Source organism: Oryctolagus cuniculus, chromosome 11, assembly GCF_964237555.1.
Source record: "Oryctolagus cuniculus chromosome 11, mOryCun1.1, whole genome shotgun sequence".
Taxonomy (NCBI): domain Eukaryota; kingdom Metazoa; phylum Chordata; class Mammalia; order Lagomorpha; family Leporidae; genus Oryctolagus; species Oryctolagus cuniculus.
Window position 1 is genome coordinate 3572903 of NC_091442.1, and position 24968 is coordinate 3597870.

Consider the following 24968-nt stretch of genomic DNA (forward strand, 5'->3'; position numbering starts at 1 on the left):
CCCCGTCTCCCCACATGGTCTGACCAGGAGGGATCCAGATGGCCAGCGCCGAGGCTGCTGGGGGAAGGGTGCTCTCCTCTTACATTCACACACACCAGGCGGGGCTGGCCCGGTGTCGCCGTGTCACCACAAGGCAAACTCTCTACACGCCTATCTCAAGCTCAGGGCTATGATCAGACTCCCACAGATGTCTGTTGACTTTGAAAGGGTAAACCCACATCTGGCCTGTTTTCCCACCGGCAAGGTGAGCACGCCAGGGCACCTCAAGGGCTCTGCTGTGCCAAGACCTCTGGGCCTCGGCAGTCCCTGTGGCTTCCCTGCCCAGTGGTGATGTGCCAGATTCTCCCTGCACACCCTTACAGGGCCAACTCAAGACCGGACTCAGTTGGGAACACGGCCCAAGAGGTTGCCACCAACAACCAGACTTACTGCAGGGCCTCCACATTCACACGCGTGCTGAATTCTCACGCGTGGCCACCTCCTCGCAGTCTGCACCAGGATGGCATGTCTGCTTCCTGTGACCAGCACGGTCGGGATGTTCTTGAACCCCATGGCAAGCGTCCACCGTCTCTGAGAGTGGCCGAGGGCTGAGTTGGGCCAGTGTCATCTCCAGTGGTGAGCGTGGTCAGTGGTCATCAGTGCCTGCAGGTGACGGCCCCAGGAAGGGCCAGCCAGCCAGGACTGGGCACCCGGCCTGCCAACAGAGCAACTGCATCCCAGCCGAGGGCCACCTCTCCCGCGTCCAGGCCACCCGGCATCCACGGGGGACCCGGGCCGCGTACTGGAGCGCAGCTGTGTAACTGGCCAACACCGTGTCTGAGGCTTTGGGTGTAACAGGAAACATTCAGTCTCACGAGCCTGTGTGTGCAGTGAGAAGGGACGTGTAGCCTCTGTTGTCACCAGGAAGTAAACGCCTGCCTCAAGGAGGATACCCCCTGCACCCTGGCAGAGGCCGGGTCGGCCCTCGACACCCAGAGCCCGCCCCTCACGCGAAACAGGAACCCAGGGTTAAATTAACACTAGGATCGCGGGACATTCTTTCATCTGCATGATTGCTTTATTGTACAAAAAGTTTCCAGTAACAGTAAATTAGTTTTTTAAAAAGGACAAAAAAAGTCATTTTGGATAGAGGCGCTTCACTAATTGCTTTATTTAAGCATACAAGGAAAAAAATCTTATCTGACCAATTAGGTTGGAAGGGTTTTATTACCTTTAAGAAGCCATTAGCTGGAATAAAACACTGAAAGCACTTGTGTCAAAACAAATAAATAATGCTCTCTCAATTAGCAGAGAAAGCGGTAAATCCGTTAAATTAGAGACGCACACTGCTTCCCAGGCACGGCCCAGCCAGCACCCCCACCCCAACCGCACAAAACAAGAGACAGCAGTTTCACTCGCAATCCGGGGAGAGGTCAGGCGCTCCGGGGACCTGCGGGCACCTTCCTGTTTCTCCTCCCAGCGCCACTCCACTGGCGCCACCTCAGGAGCCTGTCCAGGGGGCGCCGTGCCCGGGGAGACCCGCCTGAGCGACGGTCACCTCCCAGCCCAACAGGGACCCGGTGGCCACAGACGTGGTGGCCGCCGCGGGCTCACTCGGAGGGAAGCCACGACCTGAGCTACCAGGTGCGCGTTCTCTTGCCCGGCTGCTCGTGACCTTCCCCCAAGTACAGGCTCAACAGCCACAAACGGGGGCCTGAGGGCCCCAACAGGGCACTGGGCAGCTCGGGGGCCTGCTGTTCCCACCTTGGCTCGCCAGCCCCGCTGGCCCACAGCTGGCCCCGCGCTGCTTCCGGCAGACTGGGACCCCTCTGCCACCCCACGGGACCCCTGTGAGTTTCTCAGCACAAGTGGGTTGGGGAGGGGAGACCCCCATCTGCTGAAAATAAACAGAACCCACGGCGAGCTTCTCCTAAAGGGCCACTTTCCCGGAAGGCCCCAAGACTCGGCGTCTCCCAGAGCTCCAAAGGTCATCCAGCTTGGCCGTGGCCGTGGATGTGGCCGTGGCCGTGCCTGCCGGCCTGACCGGCGTGCTGACCCTGGGGAACACCTCGGTCCTCTGGGGTCTGTCACCGCCCCACACTCGAGGCGGCACCCCGGTGCGTTTCCCTAACACGTGTCTGCTCGGGGATGCCAGCCCGGTTCCTGAACGGCCAGGGCCCCCCACCCAGGTCCTTCCCATTCCACGGCCGCATCAGCAGGAAGAAAACCAGGGGCTGCCTGGAGGAAGAAGCCCCTTGGGGAGCGGTGGCAAGGCAAGGCCTGGGGTTCAGCCCATGTTCTCTCTGGACCCAACTCCTGGACACCACGCCAGCGCCAACACGGAAGGCATTGTATGCGGCTGGTCCAAATCAGATGTGACAGGTTCATGAGGTCATGCTCTTCCTAAACTTTTTACGAGAAGAGCCATCAAAAATGACACAAGGACCATCAAAACTGTCTGGTGTCCCCTCAGACAAGGCCAAGAACACGGGTGACTTCCGTCACAGTCCCCGTTATTCCACAGTCCCGGGAATGTTTTCAAGCACCATATTGATCATAGGCAGGTAAACAACAGTCTCACCTGGGCGACCTGATCCGCACCCCTAACAATGAGGGGTTTCCTACCAAGATTCTCACCATCCTTGGGAACAGGCCTGCTTCCCGGGCATTGCTAAGTGGCGATGGAAGAGCCGATAAATCAAATCGCTGGTGGGATATTTTACTTTGAAATGGAGTGATGTTTGGTTAATAATTTGAGACCCACTAATCCTAAATGGGGTGACCCATTTAAAATGGCCTCTGTGTAAATTCACAGTTCATTAAGTGGAGTTTGGTTTGAACAGGTCATTATGTGGTTAGTGTGTAAGTAATGGGCTGAGCAAGGCCAGCTGGGGACGAGCAGGGGCCGCGCTGGCTCAATCTGGTTGACTTTCCGCCACCGTCAAGCTTCCTCGCGAGTGAGCTTGGCTCCCGTCACCAACGTCTGCACGTAGGTGGTTCTGCCTAGCAACCCCTTTGGTTTACAGTAGAAAACACAGTGCAAAAATGTAAAATGAGGCATACTCTATTTACAATTAATTTAAACTTATGACGCTGTTTGAACTGGCCCATCTAAATGTGTTAATTAACATCAATGATGGCTTTCTATTTTTCACACTTTGTTACTCTGATCATTAACAGTGATGGAAAAGCTAAATTAAGTTAATGGGGAACGGATTATAAATTCTTAAAGGACTTCTCAGTTTGTTGTCAACTGGAAAATATACAGAAAGATGAAGAGGCATTTTTGCCTCTACTCATAAATTTTTGGTACCAAATTTCTTAAAAACCACATGGCTTTAAAAAAATTTTTTCCAAAAATTATTTTAACATGATGCTGCTCAGACACAACTGCTAAAAAAAATAGCATATATACGTAATACTGAACAGCTCTGCAAGGCCGGCCAACATCCAACTCCTTTTCTCTTTCCAAAAAAATATATATTATAACTGATCACAGAACTCAACCTCTATTCTGCAACAGTATCCAAAGTCCTAAGCTCCTGACAGTGAAGGAGACACCAAAGCTCACGCCCTGGGCTGAGCAGGGCTGGGAGAGTCCCCTGGACAGGCAGGCTGCCCCCCTGCAGGTGGCTGGCAGCATGGCCGGTCCCCTCACGCGTGGGAGATCCGAGTGTGCGGCACCACGGGAACCCAGCGCCACTTAGCGAGACTTCACACCGACGAGGACAACAATGAGGACGATGATGATGACAAATAATATTAAAATCACAAGCATCTTCCGATTCTTCTTTTGATACTGCTCTGCCTATGGGAAGAGGGGCGGAGAAAGACAGTCATTCTCCCCAAGTCCAAATCAGTCTCCTCACTTCACTGTGGGTCTCAGCTCTGTGTGATCGGCGTCCCCCCGCCCCGCACCCCAGGAGCTGAGGTGAGCCCCAGCCACCAGCATGCGGGGGCCGTGGTGCTGGTGCTGATTTGCCTGGGTCGGGACCTGCTTCTGCCACCACCCACACGCGGCTACGACCCGCTCCTTCATGCAGGGCTTCCTGCCAGCCCCGTTCCTCAACAGGTGCACACCCGACACCACGAAAGAGAGCAGCTCGCTAACGACCCCGTGGGCGGGGGGCACGGAACTCATGGAACCAGAGAGGCCCATTTCTGATCTCTCCCGAATCTAGAAACAAGAAAGCAACCATCCCCGGAACTGAACACGGGCGAGGGGGCTCCCTCCGTGAATGTCATGTGCAGACTCCACCGGAGCTAAGTCCTCCCAGAGCTCCGAGTACACGCATCAGCCAGCGCGACCTCCACCCTGCTTCACACTTCTTCCCCTGACCAGGGTCACAGGGCTCTCCAAGGGAGTGCCACCAACCACGCCGTGCTGCAGAAGTGGGGAGTGCCACCGACCACGCCCCTGCTGCAGAAGTGGGGAGTGCCACCAACCACGCACCTGCTGCAGAAGTGGGGAGTGCCACCGACCACGCCCCTGCTGAAGTGGGGAGTGCCACCAACCACGCCCCTGCTGTAGAAGTGCCACACCGACAGACACGGAGGCCTGAGGGCGGGGAGCTGCTGTCTCCCTCTTGTCTCGCGTCCAAGGTCCCCAGCCTCCCGACTGCTCCTGCTCTCCTCTGTGAGCCTCCTGGTCCATCTGGAAGAGCCCCTGTCACCCTGGAGAAGGGTGCGGGCTGGTCAGAGCACCCAGAGTCCTGCCTCCGGGGCAGCTCCCGAGGCGAGCGACGACCAGGGCACCAGCGGGTGGGTGCTGACGGCCGCACGATGGCCGCGATGAAACGCAGCTCGCCTGATTTCCTAACAGGCAGCCTGGAGCACTTGGGAAGTCAGCGCCAGATGATACTCTCTAAAACCTCTCACAGCCGGCGCCGCGGCCAATAGGCTAATCCTCCGCCTGGCGGCGCTGGCACACCGGGTTCTAGTCCCGGTCGGGGCGCCGGATTCTGTCCCGGTTGCTCCTCTTCCAGTCCAGCTCTCTGCTGTGGCCCGGGAGTGCAGTGGAGGATGGCCCAGGTGCTTGGGCCCTGCACCCCATGGAGACCAGGAGAAGCACCTGGCTCCTGGCTTCGGATTGGCGCAGCGCCGGCTGTAGCAGCCATTTGGGGGGTGAACCAACGGAAGAAAGACCTTTCTCTCTGTCTCTCTCACTGTCTAACTCTGCCTGTCAAAAAAATTTAAAAAATAATAAAAAAGATATTAACAAATATCCTGAAAGACATCCCCCAAACAGGTGCCTTATTAGCGCAAGAGACCTCTCTCTCCCTTCAACAAGCCTCCCTCTTCTCAGGGTGACCTCAGTTTGCTGTGGTAATCAGAGAGAGAATCAGAGTCTCCTCTCCAGAATGACTGTCCACCAGCGGTCGTCACAAGAGAAGCCTGCGTCAGCCCCGGCAGCTGTCTCCGCACACAGACCAGCGAATGCCCGTCAGCCTCCTGGGACGAAGGATTTTCTACAAGAAGGAAACCCCAAACGCTCTGGAATTCTCAACAACTTCCAGGCCAGGCCGCGGCGTGCCTGGAACCCTGAGCCGCGGCGATGGTGCCCGTGCAGCTCCACAGCCGGCGGCGACCCGAGGAGAGCGCCCCGACGTAGCCTCCAGGGCGCTAGCGGCCCCCGACAGTCTCCCCACGGGCACAGGGGCGTTACCTTGTGCAGCTGCTTCAGGCCGTCTTCAGTTTTGATACAGGACTGCTCAACATTATAGTCAATTCTATCGAGCACTGTACCCTGAGGAACAAGTAAGCCAGTTACAGGCAATCAACAGCCGCGACTGGGAAGCTGGAGTTCAGAAATGAGAGACGCAAACTGCAGACATGGCCCCCCCGGCCCCCGCGGGGCAGCAGGTGCGCACGGCGAGCCCTGGGACCCGTCCTCAAGCAGAGACACGCGACGGCAGGGACGTCCAGCTCACGAGAAGGAAATCCTGACACATCGTGGCTCCTCCCGTGGACCTGGTCACTGTGGGGTCTGCCTTGTTCAGGCTCACTGTGGCTTCACAGAGCACGTGGCGCGGTGGGAACGTGGTGGCGCAGGCGCAGCGAGGGCTGGGCCCTGTGCCCCTGGCTGTTCAGAACACCACTTAACCCTCCCGGTCACCAGGAGGCCTAAAGTGGGCGCTCACGTCTCCGAACGTGAACACAGGTCCACGTGGGTCAGACCAGAGAACAGTGAGTTCCAGTCCACCATCTCTAATGAAAAACATGCCCTACAGGAGAATTTTAGTTGTTTAATCTCTTGACTCCAGTAGGAACACTGGGCTGTATGGACGAGCAGGGCTCTTACTGCAACATGCTGGATCAGCAGAGAGAGCAGCAGCCCCGGGAGCATGGAGTAATTAATGTAACTAGCTCTCCCACAGCCGGCACACTCCCCTGCAGTGGGCCTCACAGAGCCCAGCACCCAAATCCCTGCTGGCAAGATAATAAATGCCCTAATCAGATTTTCACGGTGAACGACAATTTAATTCTACTGGAAAGCTAGTGGTTCCAATCGCCATTACCCAATAACCTGCTAAAATCGGGAGGAGAATCTTATAAATCAGAATTATTGCTGAGCTTGGTCAGAACCAACCAGACCTCCACAGTGAGGGGCTCACAGGAGCACGCTGGGGCGTGGAGGAGAATGTGAGAACCTCGCTCTATTCTTTATCTGAGAGAGACTCGTTAATGTTTTTAAAGGGAACAACAGTAGCGTGTGTGTATGTGTGTGTGTGTATATATATATATATATATATATAAAATTTGTGTGTATGCACACACACGAGGAAAATAGGTTCTAATTTTTCTCCTCACAGGATCAGAAAATAAATCTGGAGAAGGAGCAGACACGGCAGCAGAAACCCCACGGTGAGAGGTCAACTCACGCACCTGCTCTACAATCATGGCTCCCAGGTCCCTGAAGATTTCATTGAGGTCGGAAATGGACTGCACGATCTGGCGGATCTCTCGCTCCCTCTCCTCCACCATCAGGGTGTTCTGTTCCACCAGCACCAGCTGGTCATCTGTGAAACCCTAGCAAAACACACGCAGAGTGCGCAGGTCAGCTCCCTCTGTCCCCGGGAGAGCAATGGTGTACCAGTCTACACACAATTTAAAGAAAAGGAACCCCAAATATATTTCCAGAAAGCATGGAAACAAGACAAAGCACTCATCTTTCCTTCCCAAGCAGGAAAGATCCAAGTCCCCCAAGCAGCAGGACCTAAACCGCAGCGCTGCAGGGAGAGGCCCGAGCTGCAGCCACGGAGGCTCGGGCCCGGGCCTACCGGGCTCTCCCCACAAGGCGGGGAGCAGACTGCTTTCCTGACAGTCCTGGAAAGCGATCACGGGGCTTCCTTGTGACCTTCGGAAACCGAGAAGTGGGATGGCTGTCCCTGTGCCCGCTGCAGCGACCGCCTGGTGGACACACACGTCAGCCGCGTTGATCCGTGTGCACTGCACACAAGTCAGGGGTCTGGGAAGGGAAGGGCAGAGGACGGAGTGCAAAGGACCAGCAGCCAGCTGTGCAGCCCCTTCACGTACCCGGTCGTAAAGAGTATTATCCTCTCCATCATCCATTAGTGGTACTGATGTATCAAAAAAATGCTGGGATCTTTCCTCTCGATTCTTCATGCCTATCATAGATAGGAATTCACTTTACTGGAATACGTAAACCATCCTGGTTACTGTTCCACCATTAAGAAGGTGAAATCTACAGTAAAACTCAACAAAGTGGAGACAGTCTTAGCGCTTTAAAGAAGCCTCTCTCCAATGGCAGCGCGGAGAGAGCGAGGGACAGAGCAGACGAGAGCATGCAAGCCTTGCAGTCACCGCGAAGGGGCCCGCGGCACGTGACGCCAGCACAACAACGAGACGACACCTGAGACTCTCCAAGTGTGGTGGGGATATTGAATCTAAAAGTTTTCTTACAAAACAGATATCAGCATTTCTCTGGACGCATCTCTAATAAGAATTCCAAATGGCCCTAATCACATTTCAGAAGTAGTAAAATTAAAATACAAACATGCCAACTCTCAGAGGAAGACAGGACCGGTTTTGTTTGTCTTTCAAGTATGTGCGGGGACTTTGATTCCAAGGCAACGACAGACCCAGTTCAGAGGGTGACTGGGACGAGGACACAGCCGGCACGTGCCTCTGCAGTGTTTGAGAAGCAAAGGTAGCGGCGGGGGGGGGGGGGGGGGGGGAGTTGGTGTGGCGCCAGCAGATGCGTTCAAAACCGCTCCTGGGAAGGCGTTTTAGGCACTTTCAGATACTTCGGTCGTTAGGCAAATATGTGGCTTTAGGTGATAGCTGGTTTCTACCCATTTATGAGTAGCTCTCTCAAATCCCAACATCTAGAAATCAACAGGTTTTTAAATGGACCACGTGTTCAACTTCTTCACGCTGTTTGCTGACACATGAATCACCGCCACACTGTGTGGGAGCTGTGCCTTCACTCCGGGCCTGGGGTGAACGTGCTCCTAGCTAAGAGGGGCTGCTGCAAACCACACCCCCAGGCCCCTTTGGGGCCCCACTTGTGGCGCGGTGCGTTAAGCCACCACCTGCAAAGTCAGCTTCCCATGTAAGCGCTAACTGGAGTTCTGGCCGCTCCGCTTCAGATCCAGCTCCCTGCTAACGCGCCTGGGAAAGCAGCAGAGGATGGCCCAAGTGCTTGGGCCCATCAGCCGCGTGCTAGACCCAGATGGAGCTCCTGGCTCCTGGCTCCAACCTGCCCAGTCCCAGCTGTTGCAGCCATCTGGGGAGTGCACCAGCAGATGAAGGTCTCTCTGTCTTTCCCTCTCTCGGTAACTCAAGACTTTCAAGTGAAATAACCGAATCTCTAAAGAAGCTAATGAGGAAAGGCACAGGGCTAAATGGAGAAACAGTTGCAGAGGAAAAAAAAAGCAGTTATCTTTCCACTGAGACTCACGTTTGAGGTAGCCCGACTGCGCGTGCCGGAAGCTGGTGGACAGCTCCTGCAGGGCCTGCGCCAGGGAGGCCACCACATTCCGAAGCAGCCGCCCCTCCTGCTCGGAGCAGGCCCTGCGGGCCCGGCTGGGCAGGGCCTGCACAGCGCGCTGGCATCTGTGGAAAAGCTGGAGAACAGGCCCCAGGCTCAGGGCAAGCCCGCAGAGGCAGCCCCTCTGCCACCCTGCCCCACTCCCGAGCTGGAAGTGGGAAGGGAGCTGCTCCGTCGTAACTGGGTTTGATTGACGCAGACGGAAGCGAGTCCACCCCCCTTTGTGAGGCATCTGTGTGTCCTGCACTGCACACACAGCACCACCCCCCACTGCAAGCGCATACGCTCTGCCAGGAGGACCCCGTGCTATTTCTGCTCCCCCTCTCGGAGGTGGGGGGGTAAAGGAGAACCACCCCACTGTGACCGGGCCACCCTTCCAGGGCTCCTCCCGCAGTGCCACACCCCTTTCTCCAACCATTAAGCACCCAGGACACTTAAAGACAAATTGTTAACGCCAGTCCTATTAAGCATTAGTCAAATGTAACATTTTATACAAAAATTTTCCAAGATACTAAACTTCCTTCTCAATCACAAGAACTATATTTTAGCATAAATTTTTCTAGTCTATGATAGAAGTCATACACTTTAAAATGAAATGACTGAACTCAGTAATGTCTGAATTTAATTTTTACTTAATTGTTCCACAAAAGTATCCAAGACGGGCCTCAGGCCTCCTCTGAGAACCTGAGGTTGGGACGGGAGCTCCGGGACGGAGCAGCCGGCACAGTGAGCGTGGCAGCACCGTATGGCAGCACTGTATGGCCCCGCCCCGCCCCACCCCGGACTCCCGGCGCCCTCACCTGCGTGATCTCCTGTGCGGTGATCTCAATGGCGTGCTCCTCTGCGCTGCTGTCGTCCAGGGTGGGCCTGTTTAGGTGCTTGTCGTGAAGGCTGGCTAATTCTTTCATCTTCTGCTTAATCCGGCCAACATCATACTGGATCTAGAGGAACAGTGGCCAGCACAACAGTCCGCTCTGAGCCCAGCGGCCACGCTCGGACCAGAGTGTGGTCTCGGCAAACGTACTAACTCACTGACGCGCAAGCAACCTGTAACTCAAGTTACTAGAAAATCAAAAACCACTCTTCCTTGCTGTGCAGTTTCTCCACGTCGTCCTATAATTCAGGTAGTTACTATGGTTAAAACTGAAGTAAAAATCATTCACACACACATGGCTTTTTCTTGCAGTGCGTAAAATGCACAAAGCCCAAAAGCTAAAGCATTTCTAGGGAGAAGCATGCAAGCAAGTGCAGCTAAATTAATTGTACAGCGGATATCTTAAAATGCTATCATGATTACTAGACATCTTAAAATGTTTTCATCATTATGAGATTATCTATGTTGTCCTGACCATTAGAGTTCTTAAAACATGTTGTCACAATTGAGACACCTTAAAACGTTGTCCTAGTGGTCAGATATCAGATATCATTAAGTACATCGATCCAATAACTTATATATGAGACAGCATGAAACTAACATTCAACTTACTTCATCCACGCTGTCCACCCATTTAGGAGGGGACCGTTTTGTCACGCCAATGGCTGCTTCCGGATCTAAGCTAATGCCTGACACCAGTGCCATACGGTCATCAGCAAGCTACAGAGACACAAAGGGACATTTAAGAAGATACTTGAATCCAGTGTAGATCAACAAGTTCTTAGTTGCTTTAAACGTTGCTCCCTAAAAGACACAGAAGTGGAGGAGCTCATGCACCTGCCTGGGTTAGAAACCTGCTCAGATACTGCTAGGATCTGGGACTCTTTCCTAGCTTTTCATGCGCCAGTTCTTAATTTCCTTGGACATACTTGTGAGCATGAATTTGACTTGATCTGGCTATAGACATGTAATAAAAAGTCAACAAACGAGCCTTCAAATAAAGACCTCTTAGCACTAGTCTCCACAGCTAACGTCATCAGAAACAGGTTAAAAAGAAAAGCACCAGGCTATCAACAGAACCAATACAAAATGTTTAATAGCAGTAAGCTTTATTAACACACACTTAGCGTATTTTAGAAATAGTGCTGGTCCAGTTATCTTAGTCTCAATATCATTAACCAGGAGTTAAAACCTGTGGACAAACTACCTAAAGTGGTCAGTGAAATTATGCACCGTTTGGTAAAGGCGACCCTTAGACCCCCACGCAGCTTGACTGGCACTTCCCACGGGCAACATCCCCTGACTCGGACAGGGCATCCGCAGCGCGTGTTTATGCTACCCGTACAATACACTGCCTCAGACAGCTTTTAAGAACGGGAAGGCAGTCATGGGTCCAGCATGGTTAAGCTGTTTTCCTGCCCGGAGGCAATAACCCGGGTTGAAAAGATTTAAGGTGCTCCCCCCCCCCCCCCCCCCCCGAGCTGAGAATTTTTAAATGGCAGTTTCAAAAGATCCAAACAATGATCAAGAGAACACGGAGAACAGCCCGCACAAGCCCTCTACAGATGCTGAGTCACGCAGCGGAGAACAGCCCGCACAAGCCCTCTACAGATGCTGAGTCACGCAGCCGGAGAACAGCCCGCACAAGCCCTCTACAGCTGCTGAGTCACGCAGCGGAGAACAGCCCGCACAAGCCCTCTACAGATGCTGAGTCACGCAGCGGAGAACAGCCCGCACAAGCCCTCTACAGCTGCTGAGTCACGCAGCGGAGAACAGCCTGCACAAGCCCTCTACAGCTGCTGAGTCACGCAGCGGAGAACAGCCCGCACAAGCCCTCTACAGCTGCTGAGTCACGCAGCGGAGAACAGCCCGCACAAGCCCTCTACAGATGCTGAGTCACGCAGCGGAGAACAGCCCGCACAAGCCCTCTACAGATGCTGAGTCACGCAGCGGAGAACAGCCCGCACAAGCCCTCACAGATGCTGAGTCACGCAGCGGAGAACAGCCCGCACAAGCCCTCACAGATGCTGAGTCACGCAGCGGAGAACAGCCCGCACAAGCCCTCTACAGCTGCTGAGTCACGCAGCGGAGTTGGGTGCGGAACTTTGTTTGCTTTTCTTGCTCCTTCCCTGCATTTATTTAAATTTCTCCCCTCATTCGTTCAGTAAACACTTGCTTTTCTAATAATAAAGGAACAAGACAAATTAAAAAATCCACAGAGGAAAGGAGGGAAAAACCACGGGAGGGAAGATCCAGATTCAAGGAACTGAAGTAACAGCTCTAAATCCCACAGAGATCACAGCAAAATTCCTAAAAGCAAATCGGTGTCTTCACCGACCCCCCAGCGTGGTTCTCCTGCACCGGGCTTGGGGCACTCCCTGGGCTCAGGCAGCACGACTCCCAGGACAGCCGTGGGGCAGGACAGGCCCCACACCGCCTCCAGGGCGTCTGGGAGCCATGATTAAGTCCACCTGCGTCAAGCGCCCTCCTGGCCCTGCAGGCCTGTGTCATTTCCGGTCTCACACAAATGGTGTGTCATCCGACCGCGCACGGTCTGAGGCTCCAAGCCCCTCAAGTGGCGATGCTGCACCCCACCACCTTTCGTCTGCTTCCAGAGGACTTGTACATTCTTTTTATTATTTTAATCCTCACAAAAACTAGGTGAGCTAGGGACTATTACTGCAATCTATAAATACGGAAATTGAAACTCAGAAGAGTAAAGTGGCTTGCCCAAAGCCACGGAGCCATCACCAATCAGATTAAAACCTGGGTGGGCTGACTGTGGAGGCCCCTTTCCCTGGTGAGCTGCCGATCACCGGGGCAGACCCGTGAGACAGGACTGCAATTTGCTAAGAAAATGAATCAGGACAAGCAGCCATCAGATGAAAATAACAGCAGCAAAACAGGGCTTTGATTCACTCCCCACCAATGGCACCAGCGACAACATAGGAGACCTGATAGGAGCACATAGCAACAGTAAAGCCGTCTCCCTTAGGGACCACAGGGAGAGCCAGTGTATGCACCCTGCACCCCACAGAGCACGCAGAGGGTATCTGCCCCCACCCACACAGTCTGCTCCTCGACAGCCCTACCCCAGTACCCTGCACCCCACAGAGCAGGCAGAGGGTATCTGCCACCACCCACACAGTCTGCTCCTCGACAGCCCTACCCCAGTCACCAGAAGGCACACAACTTTGTGGGGGAGGCTAAGGCAGGGGGATGCCCCTCACCCGCTACCCGCTCCCACCACCCAGCTGGAAGTCCAACCAACAGGTGCTGGGCAGAGGCTTGGACTCACAACCCCAGCTGCTTCGCTAACGAGCGCTAACACTGCTAAGGCACCTCTTTGTGTGTCGGAAAAATTTCACTGTCAGTTTATTGTCTAATCTGCCATATTTTATTATTACACCCTATTTTATTGAGTAATAATGATTTGTTTTCTCTACAGCAATTTTATGTTTCTAAACTCATGTGCAAAATAACTTGTACTGTTCTTACTATTTACAAATACACATAAGAAAGATTCACCAGAGATGGTATCTCCCTATCTAAATTTATCTGTGTTGTCATTAGCATACTTTTATTTGATAAACCACATTTGAAAAGTCAGTTGAAATGGAAGCAACTCTTTTTAAACAGTACTTGATTTCACACAATAGATGTCGTCCCAAAAAATGTGACGTAAGTCAAAACTGGAACAAACGTACCCTTTAAGGGTACCAAGGAAGCTTGCTAATTGAGAGAGGCCAGCCTGCTCAGCTGTTGCTACCTTTCCCACACACCAGACCTGGATCTCACCTAAGAGGGACAGCTGTCTTCGGGACCGAGACTACAGGGTGAGTAGCAGCCATAGCTGGCTCCTCTGATGAAGAGCCGCTGCCCTTCTGAGAAGGAACGTGTCCCCTCTTCCAGGGCACGGCTCTGCGGTGTGACCAGTGCACACCATGAACTGTGCCCACGCACTGGCAGCGTGTATCACGGTGTGTACTGTGACCTTTACTGCGTGAATCTGTAATGCGACTGTCATATGGGTTTACAACATGCATCACAGCATGTACCATGAATTTTCTCCCATGGATTTATGATGGCACCATGGCATGCATGGAACTGTAATGTTGTGGTGTGTACTGTGGATTTTATCACATGGATCTGTGATGTTATCATGGTACTATCACAGCATGGATTTGCAGCGTATATCACAATATGTACTATGAAAAAGAAGACAGTTTTGGGAAAACATAACTGAAGATAAATACCAACAATCTGAAATGGGAACAGATAGGAACATGCACCTACAGGCCAGTGCACGCGACCACCTGCCCCACCTCAGAGCTTGCGCGCCTGTGACCGGCTGCCCTGCGTCCTGAGGGCCCCTGTGTGCAGCAGCTCCCGAGCTGCCCCCCCCCCCCCCCCCCGCCCCATGCAGATAAACTGAAGGCTCCTGAATCTTTCTGCGCATTCTCACCTAATTTCAACTTTTGTTAAAGAAATTTGTGCTCTGAAGCTCCTTATCTCTGATCCCCAGTTCTGCCCCAGAGGAACTACCTGGATGCCCTCCCTAACACGATGCAGACAAGCCCATGGATGCGACTGCAGGCACGCCCACGGCCTTGTCCACAGTCTCACTGAAGTCCGCTTTTGCCCTTGATCCACTTTAGGCATCGACATTTGTCCTTTACAGAGCACCACACAGTACGGACAAGTTCTTGATCTATGAAAGGAATCAACATATACACACACGCTCATAAAGCTCACCGTGCCAAACACACAGCCTCCCCACTCAGAAAACTCTGTCTTGGGACATTATGGTGTAGCAGGTAGAGTCACCCCTGTGATGCATACGGGCCTTGGTTTGTGTCCTGGCTGCTCCACTTCTGCTCCTTGCTAATGGTCTGGGAAAAGCAGTGGAAGACGGCCCAAGTGCTTGGGAACCTACCACCCACGTGGGAGACCCAGATGAAGCCCTGGTTCCTGGCTTCTGTCTGGCCCAGTACTGGCCATTGTGGCCATATGGGGAGTAAATCAGTAGATGGAAGCTCGCTCGCTTGCTCGCTCTCTCTGTGTGTGTGTGTATGTGTGTCTCTGAAGTTCTGACTTTCAGATAAATAAACAAATCTTAAAAAAAAAAATAACCAACAAACTCTGATTTAGTGTTCTGTACAACTAAGGAAAGAGCAAACCTGTGGGCAGACTGGAAAAGTTAGGCATACCTCCTCCCCATACCATCCCCACCCCCACATGCCCCCAAACAGCTATACGCAGCTGCAGTGCACAGGGAGTGAGAACACCAGCGATTCCAGGAGGGACCTGACATTACAGCCTGGCGACGCCCACTTACAGGGGGACCTGTAGGATGGATCGGACCACACACAGCACACGGGTACAAAAGGCTCAAAGACTGTGCTAACAACCAGGCTTAAGGAATCGCGGGGTTCTTGGAAGAGTGACTAAGTGTGTGGGTACCAGGCAGTTGGCGATGTTAACACCACATTGTTTTAACCCGTGATAATTTAAAATAATGTTTACCTCTCCTGGTGATTATATGTTCAAAAGCACTTTCCAACTGTACAAAAACACAGAAATAAAAAAAATGAGAAGCACACTACTCTGGTGGAAGTGCTGCTAGTTTACTGCTCTTCCTTTGTCTCCACGCAGACCCCTAGGAAACACAGGCGCAGACCCTGCCCTGTAACCTGCACTGAGCACCTCAGCAGCTCCACCTCCCGCGGCACCGACAGCCGCGCACAGAGGAAGGCTGCTCCCTGTGTCACCCTCGGACAGGCGGTGCTCGGTGGGCTGTGTCCCAGCCCAGCCTGGCTCTCCCGACAGTGTCTAGGGACCTGACACTGACATCTTGTAATGTTTTAGCAGTTCCTATCTGAATGGAAAAGAAACAACTTAGGAGCTTGCCTGGCCACAGGAGGGGAAGTAGAGAGACCACAGGGCAGGGCCCAGAGGGGTCGCTGGCCAGACAGGGAATGAATGGTGGACAGCTTCCCCCAGGGACACCTGCTGAGACGGACAGGGAGTGGCATCTCCAGGGTACTCAGGTCTGACTGGGCAGGAAGCCTGGAGGTGAGCAGAAGCAGCCACCAGCCGGGGAGGCTCCAGCGCGGGGGCAGTCGGGGTGCCTGCTCCCACACAACCCCTCCGGGGGCTGGGAGGCCTTCACTGCTCCCAGCAATAGCAGTGTGAAGCCCTGGACGCCCATGCCTCCTGCACCGCAGCCCCTAGCCCAGCACCTGGCTCTCCCCAGTAATGAACACAGGATTATGAGCTGAATGAGCCCACTGTGGACGGGCGGATGGATGAGGTTAACAGCGTCCACGTCAGGTACAATTCTGGAAGGCACTTCATGAAAAACACAATGGTGCCAGACAAGCGAGACCGGGGCGAGTGAGGCTCGTGTGCAGGACAGGGGCGCCCCACCCAGGTCTCCGGCCACAGGACGTGAGGGGAGGGGCGCGAGGTGTCAGATAAGCGAGCTCAGCCAGCGCGTCCCGCCCTGGAACCTGCTGCCTGGAGACTCGGGGAAGGCCCGGAGGCGGGCCCGGCGGGCAGACCCCTGGTAACTCAGACCCTCACACACCTCGCCAGCCTTGTTCAACCCGAGCGACCTCAACGGCTTGCTCTTTGCCCCGACCCCGTCTCCTTTAGGTGGGTATAAGTAAGTATGGAGCGGCATCTGCTCCAACCTCCAGGCTGTCCCAAGACCTCCTGCCCCCAGGCCCCCAGCGCTGCCGTGGAGAGTGGTCAGCAACTCCGCCCAAGTGTGCGAGCAGACGTGACCTCATCCCTTCAGGGCCCAGCCGGGGCTGTCGGGGAGGTTCCTGAACGGGTCAGGAAGCCCTAACCAGGAGTGGCCATCACACCCAACTCCATGAGCTGGCAGCTAAGGGTCTGCTCTTCAATACACGCTGTTTCTTACTGACAAAAGTAAACACATGTCATTCTTCAAAAGGGGTGTGTGTGTGCCTGTGTGTGTGTGCCTGTGTGTGCGTGTGCCTGTGTGTGTGCGTGTGTGTGCCTGTGTGCATGCCTGTGTGTGTACCTGCGTGTGTGCGCCTGTGTGTGTGCGTGTGTGTGCCTGTGTGTGTGCGTGTGTGTGCCTGTGCGTCTGTGTGTGTACCTGCGTGTGTGCGCCTGTGTGTGCATGTGCCTGTGTGTGTGTGTACAAGAAAAGGCCTGTGATGGGAAGAAGTCCCCTCCACTCCACGCTCTTCTCCACAGGGATCACTGTTAAGTTTCTTGTGTATCTTTTCAGAATTTTTCAACACACAAAAAAGCACAAATGTGAGTTATTTGCCTTAAAAAAAAGAATGGAATTATATTATCCATGAGGGAACTTCAAAAAGTTTGTGGGAAAATGTAATCAAAAGATTTTACTGTGGTGCAGAAAAAAACCTGAAATCCATGCATAGTTTCTTTTCATATGCATGGATTCCAAAAAAAAATTTGTACCAAAATTAAAATAACTTTTAATTTTATTTGCATGGCCCTTTTGAAATCCCACTGCCTCCCCACGGCCCACGTGTCCGGAAGCTTGCGCTGTGCAGTCTTTACAGCCAGGGACTGAGCTGTTATATTTGAGATTTAATCAATTCCCAATATCTATTATCAACTAGTTCAGGTTTGCAAGATTTATAGAGCGATCTCAGGCTACTAGCCAGGACACCACTCATTTTGAACGTGGTGGTCCTAATTTCATCTTCTGGACATACTCCCTATTTGGGGAAATTTTACACCAAAAAAGCAAAGACAGACACCTCATCCTAAGCACTCTTTTGAAGGCCTGCCCTCGGGAAAACCAGTCTTCCGTCTGCATCGCTGAAGCAGCCAGGCACACAAACGCTGACAGCAGCACAGGCTCCTGTCCCCTCCACCCGTGACGCAGCTCCACGTCCACAGACAGAGAAGCCCAGAAGCAGGCTGCCAGGGCGCGCACGAGGGCCTCACTGCCGCCAGCGGCTGCGTCCACAGCGCCGGGCTTCAGCCCCTGTACAGACACAGCCTTATTCCACCTGGTTTACGTCAAGAAAGCAGTCGCCCTGCGCTGCTCCTCAGTGAGGCAGAGAACACTCCCACGTCGCTTTCCAAACCATCAGTCCACACGGTGTGAAAACCCACTAAACAAGGCCAGCATCCCACTGTTAAACACGATTATGTCGTAACCAAAACAAGTACTAAAACTAAGTTCTGTTCGCATTTCATGGGTATGTGACCAGCAGCTTCAGGAAAAACAGCATTTTATAAACTAAAATCACCTAACATATAAAAATCTTCAAAACACAATACCTCATCCAGCTCCTGCAGGGGTGTGTCGTCCACCAGTCCCATCCAGTCAGGGATAGCAAAAGAGACGCATGGGGACAGACAGACAGACAAGACAGGGTCAGTTGAGAAAACACAGATTTTAGATAACTCTAAGTTCACTAGATATTAAGTTGCACTAACCAAGGCATTTAAAAATGTCCCTTTCTGATTCTTCCTTTTTTAAAAAAAACTACATCAATATGTTCTTATTTTTATTTACTGTGGTTATTGTTTTGGTAAATGAGATAGGAAACAACCCATAAACAGTAGTAAAATTAAGACACACTGGAAACAAAACACACTTAAATATACTAAATCTATTTCACTATATATTTCAGTTTATATATTTCACTAAAATATACTTAATTACTTGTTTCACAAATATCAAATAGCATACACAATAACACATTCTAAATGTCCCTTAGGAAAATGAAATAAGAGAGCAAAGCTAAAATGTAATTTTACCATGTCAAATAAATGCATATTTTAGCACGTAAACAAGCCCTGCGAGTGCCTCAAAATTTAAAAACGAACCAGCTACAAATCCTGCCTATGGCTGTATTCAGATAATATTTGAGTGACCACAGTATGTAAGGCTGCTACACATTAAACGCGGCACACACGGCTTCATCCTATCTGTGGTAACAGGAGAACAGCAGAGCCGGGAAACCACTCTTTCCGGGAGAGAGACACAGGTGGTAAAATAGAGGAAAAACCCCGACCATGTGCTTGGCATGTATTCTCACTCTGGAGAGCACACAGCTATTCATAAAGCTACTGTGAAAGCAAGCACACACACGGAACAAAGGTAAGGGGAGATTGTTTTTTTTAATGGGAGAGTGGGAAAGGGCACCAGAGAGTTAAGTTCCGATTTAAAAACCAAAGATTCTTTTTCAGATCCACACAAATCTTCTGAACATTTACTAATGACAGATAATCTAAACAACTAAGTCCTTTTTTTACAGTATTGATCAGTGAAATAATTAGTGGCGAATTTCAGTAATCAACCGTGTTGATTTTTTAACGTTTAGCAGTAAATTTAGAAAACAGAAAAATAACTTATTTAAAAATTAATAGAGCAAAATGCAGCTAGTCTATCAGTGCCAAAGCGTTGTTAGACAAGGAGAGCAGCAGCAGACGCGATCAGACAGCGCTCTCCCCGGACAGTCCAGCAGGTAACGTGGCAGAGAGGGAGAGCGGGAGGCCCTCCTCACTCCCAGCACGCGCGTGGAGCGAGCGGCTGCATTCACACACGCCCGTGACCGTAGCACTGCGAGATGAATGGAGACCATGGTGTCCAGTGGAAATCTAAACACCTTCTACTTTAAAAGAAAACATGCTTTTCTTTTTCAAAAGGTTAACATTTCCAGCAATGGGGCACTAAAATCTGTAATTAGTAAAACAAGACACGAGGCAAACCCCTAACTTCGTCTGCCTCTTCTCACGCTCCTTGGCACTGAGTCTAAACAAAGTGACGACAAGCCGCGGTCGGCAGCCCGGCCTGCGCGGGTCCTGTCTTCCAGGCCTTCCAGGCACACACACCCTGCTCTTTAGATTTGCACGGCTGGTTATCAGCTGAGAAGAGGTAAAAACCGGAATCAGAGATCCTAGGACCTGAAACAACTGCTCTTACAAATAAGAAAATAATAAATAAAAGAAAATAAATAAAAGAAAACTAAGGCTTCAAAACGTGTCAATGCATGCTGCCTGCAGTCCCAGCGACGCGCCTGGGGAGGACGGGAAGACCCAGGCGCAGGCCCCCTGCCTCACCCCGCTTCCCTAACTTCACGCACAGCTCAGGGACTCCTCGTGACAGGCAGCCGCTACCACACCACATCAGGAATTAATTCAAAGGTCATCTTTTCAAAGAAACCCCCCTCCCAACTTTGCTACTTAAAAATATAAAATTTTCAAAATTCCCTTGCTACCAAATGACCAGGAAATTTAGTCAAGACTTGAATTAAAATATTTGGAATTATCATCAGGAAAGACCAAAGCACAGCCAAGTGAAAACACGTTGCTACACATCATCACCCTCTAAATCTTTATCATGTCTAAATCTAGGCTTCTGACCTGCCCACGGCACGCACCCAAGCAAACACTGAAAACCCCAAGGAGCACGTGGGACTCACAGTCCACAGAACTTTCTGCATAAGACTGAAGAAGTAAGTGGAAACCCATCTGTGTTTACTCAGGAAGTCTGGAGAGGCCGTGCAGGATGAGCTGGAAACTCAGGCCCTCGCTATAGTGGTATTTACTTTATTCCCCTCACTGCCAAAATAAAAGTCTGCTTCATTTTTGTCCAACAAAGTACCCTTCTTCTCAAGCAAGCCTCACTGCGCAAACGGAATCTGTAAAAGCAGAAAAGCAAATAGATCTAAAGAGAAATATACAATGATTTCATACTTGGATTCTAAAGAGAGGACTAATTTTCCAACCAACTCAGCCTAGGCTAAAACGCAGACCCTTCAAGGCACAAGGTAAGGCAGACTACGTATGTCACGAGGAGAGATAAGGAAGGACTGAAGCCCGCTGCAGGGGCAGAATGTCTGTCAACGACAGGGCCGTCCATCTCCCAGCACTGGTGCGGGCCCGGAGGGGAGCTCCAGGCACAGGCCCTGGCCGTTAGGTGGGGGATCCTGGAGCAGCCCCTGACTCCTCTCCAGCTGGCTTCCTTATCTGTGTCACGAGGAAAACAGCCACCAGCTCCTGGCCTGGCCCTGTCAGGACCCCACGGGGGCACACCCCATGCCAGACACGGGCAAGCTCTCAATGAATCTCAGCTAGTACTGCAGTGCAGACTAAAGAAAGTAGAGCTAACTCCCGGTTTATTTTTCCCCCAAAGTTCACATTTTTATTTAAAAATGATGTGCTGGCTTCAAACTAATCCAAGAGCCGTTAGCTGTGGCTCCCAGGTGGCGATGACGCTGTATTTTAAAGCAGAGTGTAGACCGGGCGGTAGACACCGACCACGCAGCTCCACTCGGGAGCAAGGGAAGCAAAGTCGTCACAGGGCATCTGGATCAGAGCAGCAACTCAACTTCATTCCTCAAGACGCCATCACCCCACCTCCGCTCCCCCTGGGATGGCCTGGCTGCTGGAGTCACTTCAGCCTCGGGAGGGACCCCCCTCTGGGTTCCTATTTGCAAATCAAAGCCCAGGCCCTGTGCTTTGGTCAGGAACTTAGAAAGCACTGCTGAACTGACAGGGCCCCTAGACATTACCGAAGAGATCCGCAGCTCGCCTACAGGCAGCCCGCGTGGGAATGGCCCCCAGTCCCAGGCTTGCACCCCAAAGTCTTTCCTGCAGCAACAGAGGGAAGGGGCATCCAAAACTGAGGCCAACCCCCAACGACCTGCACTTTGCCGAGTCCAACATCAAACTCACGTCTTTGAAAACAACAACAACACCAACACCACCAAAGCTAACATTAACACAAACAAGTAAGCAGCATTGTGGCCAGTTCTAGCTGTTAAACTTTAAAAAGAATTAAACCTCATTCATAGGAAAGAGGTCACACGGAGCTGGGGGCAGGGCAGCCGGGCAGGGCAGCAGCGGCTTCCTGTGTGGGAGGTCCTGGGGCAGAACCAGGAGCACAGCCGCGCCAGGGGGACACCGCTGGGACAGACACAGGGACAGTGCGGTGGCTGCTGCTGCTGGCGCTTCCTCTTCTTGGCCCCGACCCTGGGAGAGGGCAGGTGTGCGGGCTCCTCAAAGTGGGGCCAAGTGACCGCTGGGTCCCTCGGGCCGGGGCTGCCTGCACTTCCGCTGGCTGTCCTTGAATGTGTTTACTTCTGACACACTGGCCGGAGCGACACACTAACCCTCATCACTAAAGCCAATTTCAAGTTTTTTCCTCAAACAAGAAAAAGAAACGGGCCTTCATTTTTTGAATGGCAATGGCTGTAGGGCTGTTTTGTGCCGAGATGTTTGATGGACACACACGCCACTTTTCAGCCAATTCTTGCAGTGTTTTCCTCAAATAAGGATGTGAAATTTCAGAAATTTTCCAATTATTTTAGGTGTGATTTCTTTTTAGCTATGTCTAGCAAATACACGAAAATCAACTTTCTACAGCTTTTTCTTCTAATTGGAAATTTAAAATTTCAAGTTATGAGTTTTAAAATTAATTTAAATTCTCAAGTTTAGTTACTGCCTTGTTAATTACCTAAGTTAGCATGGATGTTTACAAATTGTGCTGTTTTACTTTACTGTGACAAAATATAAATTTTTATAATTTTCCAAACACACAGAAAAAGTACGTAAAATGATATAATGTCCTAGCGATAGTTGTCACTAGGCTTAAGAATTACTAGTATCTTGCTTCATTTGCTTCTTTCATTGGAGGGGGGCTAAGTACTTAAATAGGAAACAGATTTCTTGATACTACACCACCAAGCCCTTCAGTGCCATCGCTAGGAAGACCCACACGTGTAATCAACTGCGGTTGGTCTGACTGCTGCATTACCACCTAACGGCCGCTCTACATTCACACTCGAGGTGTGACTTCTGTGTGACCTGCCGCAGGATGAACCTCGGGAGTGCGGCGGGGCCTTCTGGGAGCCACTCAGCCAACGTTCCACAGCCGCGACGCGTGCACCTGCCGGCTCCGGGAGAGCGGAGCGGCCAGGCCCTGCCCTCTGCCCCAGTGCTCCGGCCTCTCGCGGTGATTTGGTGATTTTTCATCTTCCTGCAGCGGGTGCACAGGCAGAAGGGCTTCTGCAGGAAGCCGCCCGCAGGCTCCCCGGGCGCTCTGGGGTCTGGGGATGCGGTGCCTCGGCGCGCACCATTAAAATATTAAAACACGTAAATGCGCCCGCTAACTTAACTTCTAAAAACCAGGCACACTGACGCTGCGGGCGGCAGACAGTCTTTTGAAACCGGGTTATTCTCGGCGATCCGACGGCTCTGATCATCTAGGAAGGCTTGCAACACACTGAGGGGCACGGGGCGCGCCCCCAGCGGCGGGGCGGCCCACCCTCCAAGTCTTCAGGAACCCACGCGAGCTCGGGCCGTGCTCCCGATGCAGCGTTCCCGGCCGTGCACGCGGCTGCGCGGAGTCCGACCCGCTCTACTGGGTTGTGCAGACACGCAGTTTAAATATGCGCCCACGCAATCCCTTCCAACAAGCATCTGACTCGCGGCGCGGCCCGGGCGCACCGTCTACACCGCGCCTCGGCTCTGAACCCGCGGGCTCCGGGGCCTCGCCGAAGCCCACGGCGCGCGTTCCTCACGCGGCCTCCACGCCTCGGCCCGGGCTCGCGCGGGAGGTGCGGACGCAGCGCCGCGGCGGGCCTCCTTCCGACGTGCGGGGAGACACGCGAGGCCTCCGGCCGCGCACCGCGAGCCCTGGGGAGGGGGCGACCCGCACAAAGCCCGGCGGCGCCGAGGAACCGCGGGCCTTGAGGGCAGGGCCGTCTCCTCGCAGCCGCACGCCCACGCCCACGGCCTTCCCGAGGGGGAGCCCCGTCCGCGCCCCTCCCCACGCCCCGCGGGCCTCCCGCAGGCCCGGCCGTCGGGCGGGGGCGGGGCCCGGCCGTCGGCGGGGGCGGGGCCCGGCGAAGGCGACGCCCCCTGGCCGGGCCGGGGCCGCTCGCGACTGGTCGGCGCGGCTGACAGACAGAGAGACAGACAGAGACAGACAGGCGGGCGGGCGGGGCGCGGGGGCGCGCGGCGCGCGTGCCCGGGAGACTCACCGCAGCAATGCTACGTGAATGCAGAGGGCTGGAGGTGGTGTGACTACTCACTTGCTCGGCTAACAGCTGCCGGTTTTGGATGGAATTATTCCGCAACAACAAGAAAGCGTCGGTTAAACGCCTGGTGGCCATGGCTCACCCTGTGTGACCCCGCTCAGGGCCCCCCGCCCGCCTCCAGGCCCGGCCCAGCCGGCCCGCCCTCGCGCCAGCGGCCTCCCTGGGCCAGGCCGCAGGCCTCCAGCCGACGAGGCGCGAAGACCCCTCCCCAGATAACCGCCTAGGCTTGCCAATTGTCTGACTCCCCCTACCCAAGACCTGGCTTCGATCTCCAAGCACTTGAATCCCCCCAATCCTCGCCTGGCCAGCCGCCGTCCCTGAGACCCCCACCCCAATCCAACCCTGGATCTACAAGCGCATAACTCGCCAATCCGGCTCGGGACTGGCAGCACCTGAAGCCCCCTGCCTCCCTCGACTCCCTGAGACCCCGAGACCCCCAACGGCCTTTGACCCCCGGGCTGCCCCTGGCCGCGCGCTCCGGCGTCTAGGCCGCGCCCCGGGGCCGGGCCCTGCCTCGCTGCCCCCGCCAGAGGCCCGGCCTCGGCCCTCCTTGGCCAACCCCAGCCCTCGGCTACACAGCGCCTGCAGCTCCCTTCTCGGCCTGCGCTGAGCCTGCTGCGGCTCGGCGACCTCCTGACCCCTCTCCTTCCTGCGCGGCCTGCTCCCCCGCCGCGAGGAGGCCGCTGGCCTCCAGGAGGACAGCAGGGCCACCCTCCCCGGCCTCCTCACTCCTCTCCTCCAGCTCCCTCCATCCCCGGATCTGACTGCGAGCTCAGCCCCGGGCCGCTTCCGTGCCGTGGTCCCGGGCTCTGGCGTCCCCCCTGGCCCTCTTCCTGTCCGTCCCTCGCGAGTGCCCCCCTGCGACGCTCGCAAGCCTTGCTCGCAACGTTCCGGGCGCGGGAGCTCCCTGCCCACACCCGGGCGCGGGCGCGGGCGCGGGCGCGGGCGCGCTCCGCCCTCTCCCGGGGCATGGCCGGGGCACCCCGTTTTCCCGGCCCCCGCGGGGCTCAGGCACTGGGAGCGGGCCCGGGGGGCA

The 24968-nt window shown here is 53.7% G+C and overlaps 1 protein-coding gene across 6 annotated transcripts; it reads right to left on the reverse strand.

The window, feature by feature from the left end:
• Positions 1-1035: 1035 nt before the first annotated feature.
• STX16 (syntaxin 16) lies at positions 1036-24722 on the reverse strand. Of its 6 annotated transcripts, XM_070051391.1 has the most exons (10): positions 23876-24722; positions 18162-18173; positions 10479-10586; positions 9793-9933; positions 8903-9068; positions 7516-7607; positions 6865-7008; positions 5645-5725; positions 4433-4653; positions 3599-3787 (listed from the first exon to the last, which is right to left on the reverse strand). In XM_070051391.1, exons 1-10 carry the CDS (start codon positions 24005-24007, stop codon positions 3748-3750), a joined length of 1137 nt encoding a protein of 378 aa, XP_069907492.1. In that variant the 5' UTR covers positions 24008-24722; the 3' UTR covers positions 3599-3747. The 6 variants fall into 6 exon arrangements, with proteins under 6 accessions (XP_017193306.1, XP_017193307.1, XP_017193309.1 ...); XM_017337817.3 differs by lacking the exon at positions 4433-4653 and having other exon boundaries at positions 1036-3787; XM_070051392.1 differs by lacking the exon at positions 18162-18173.
• Between the last annotated feature and the right edge of the window lie 246 nt (positions 24723-24968).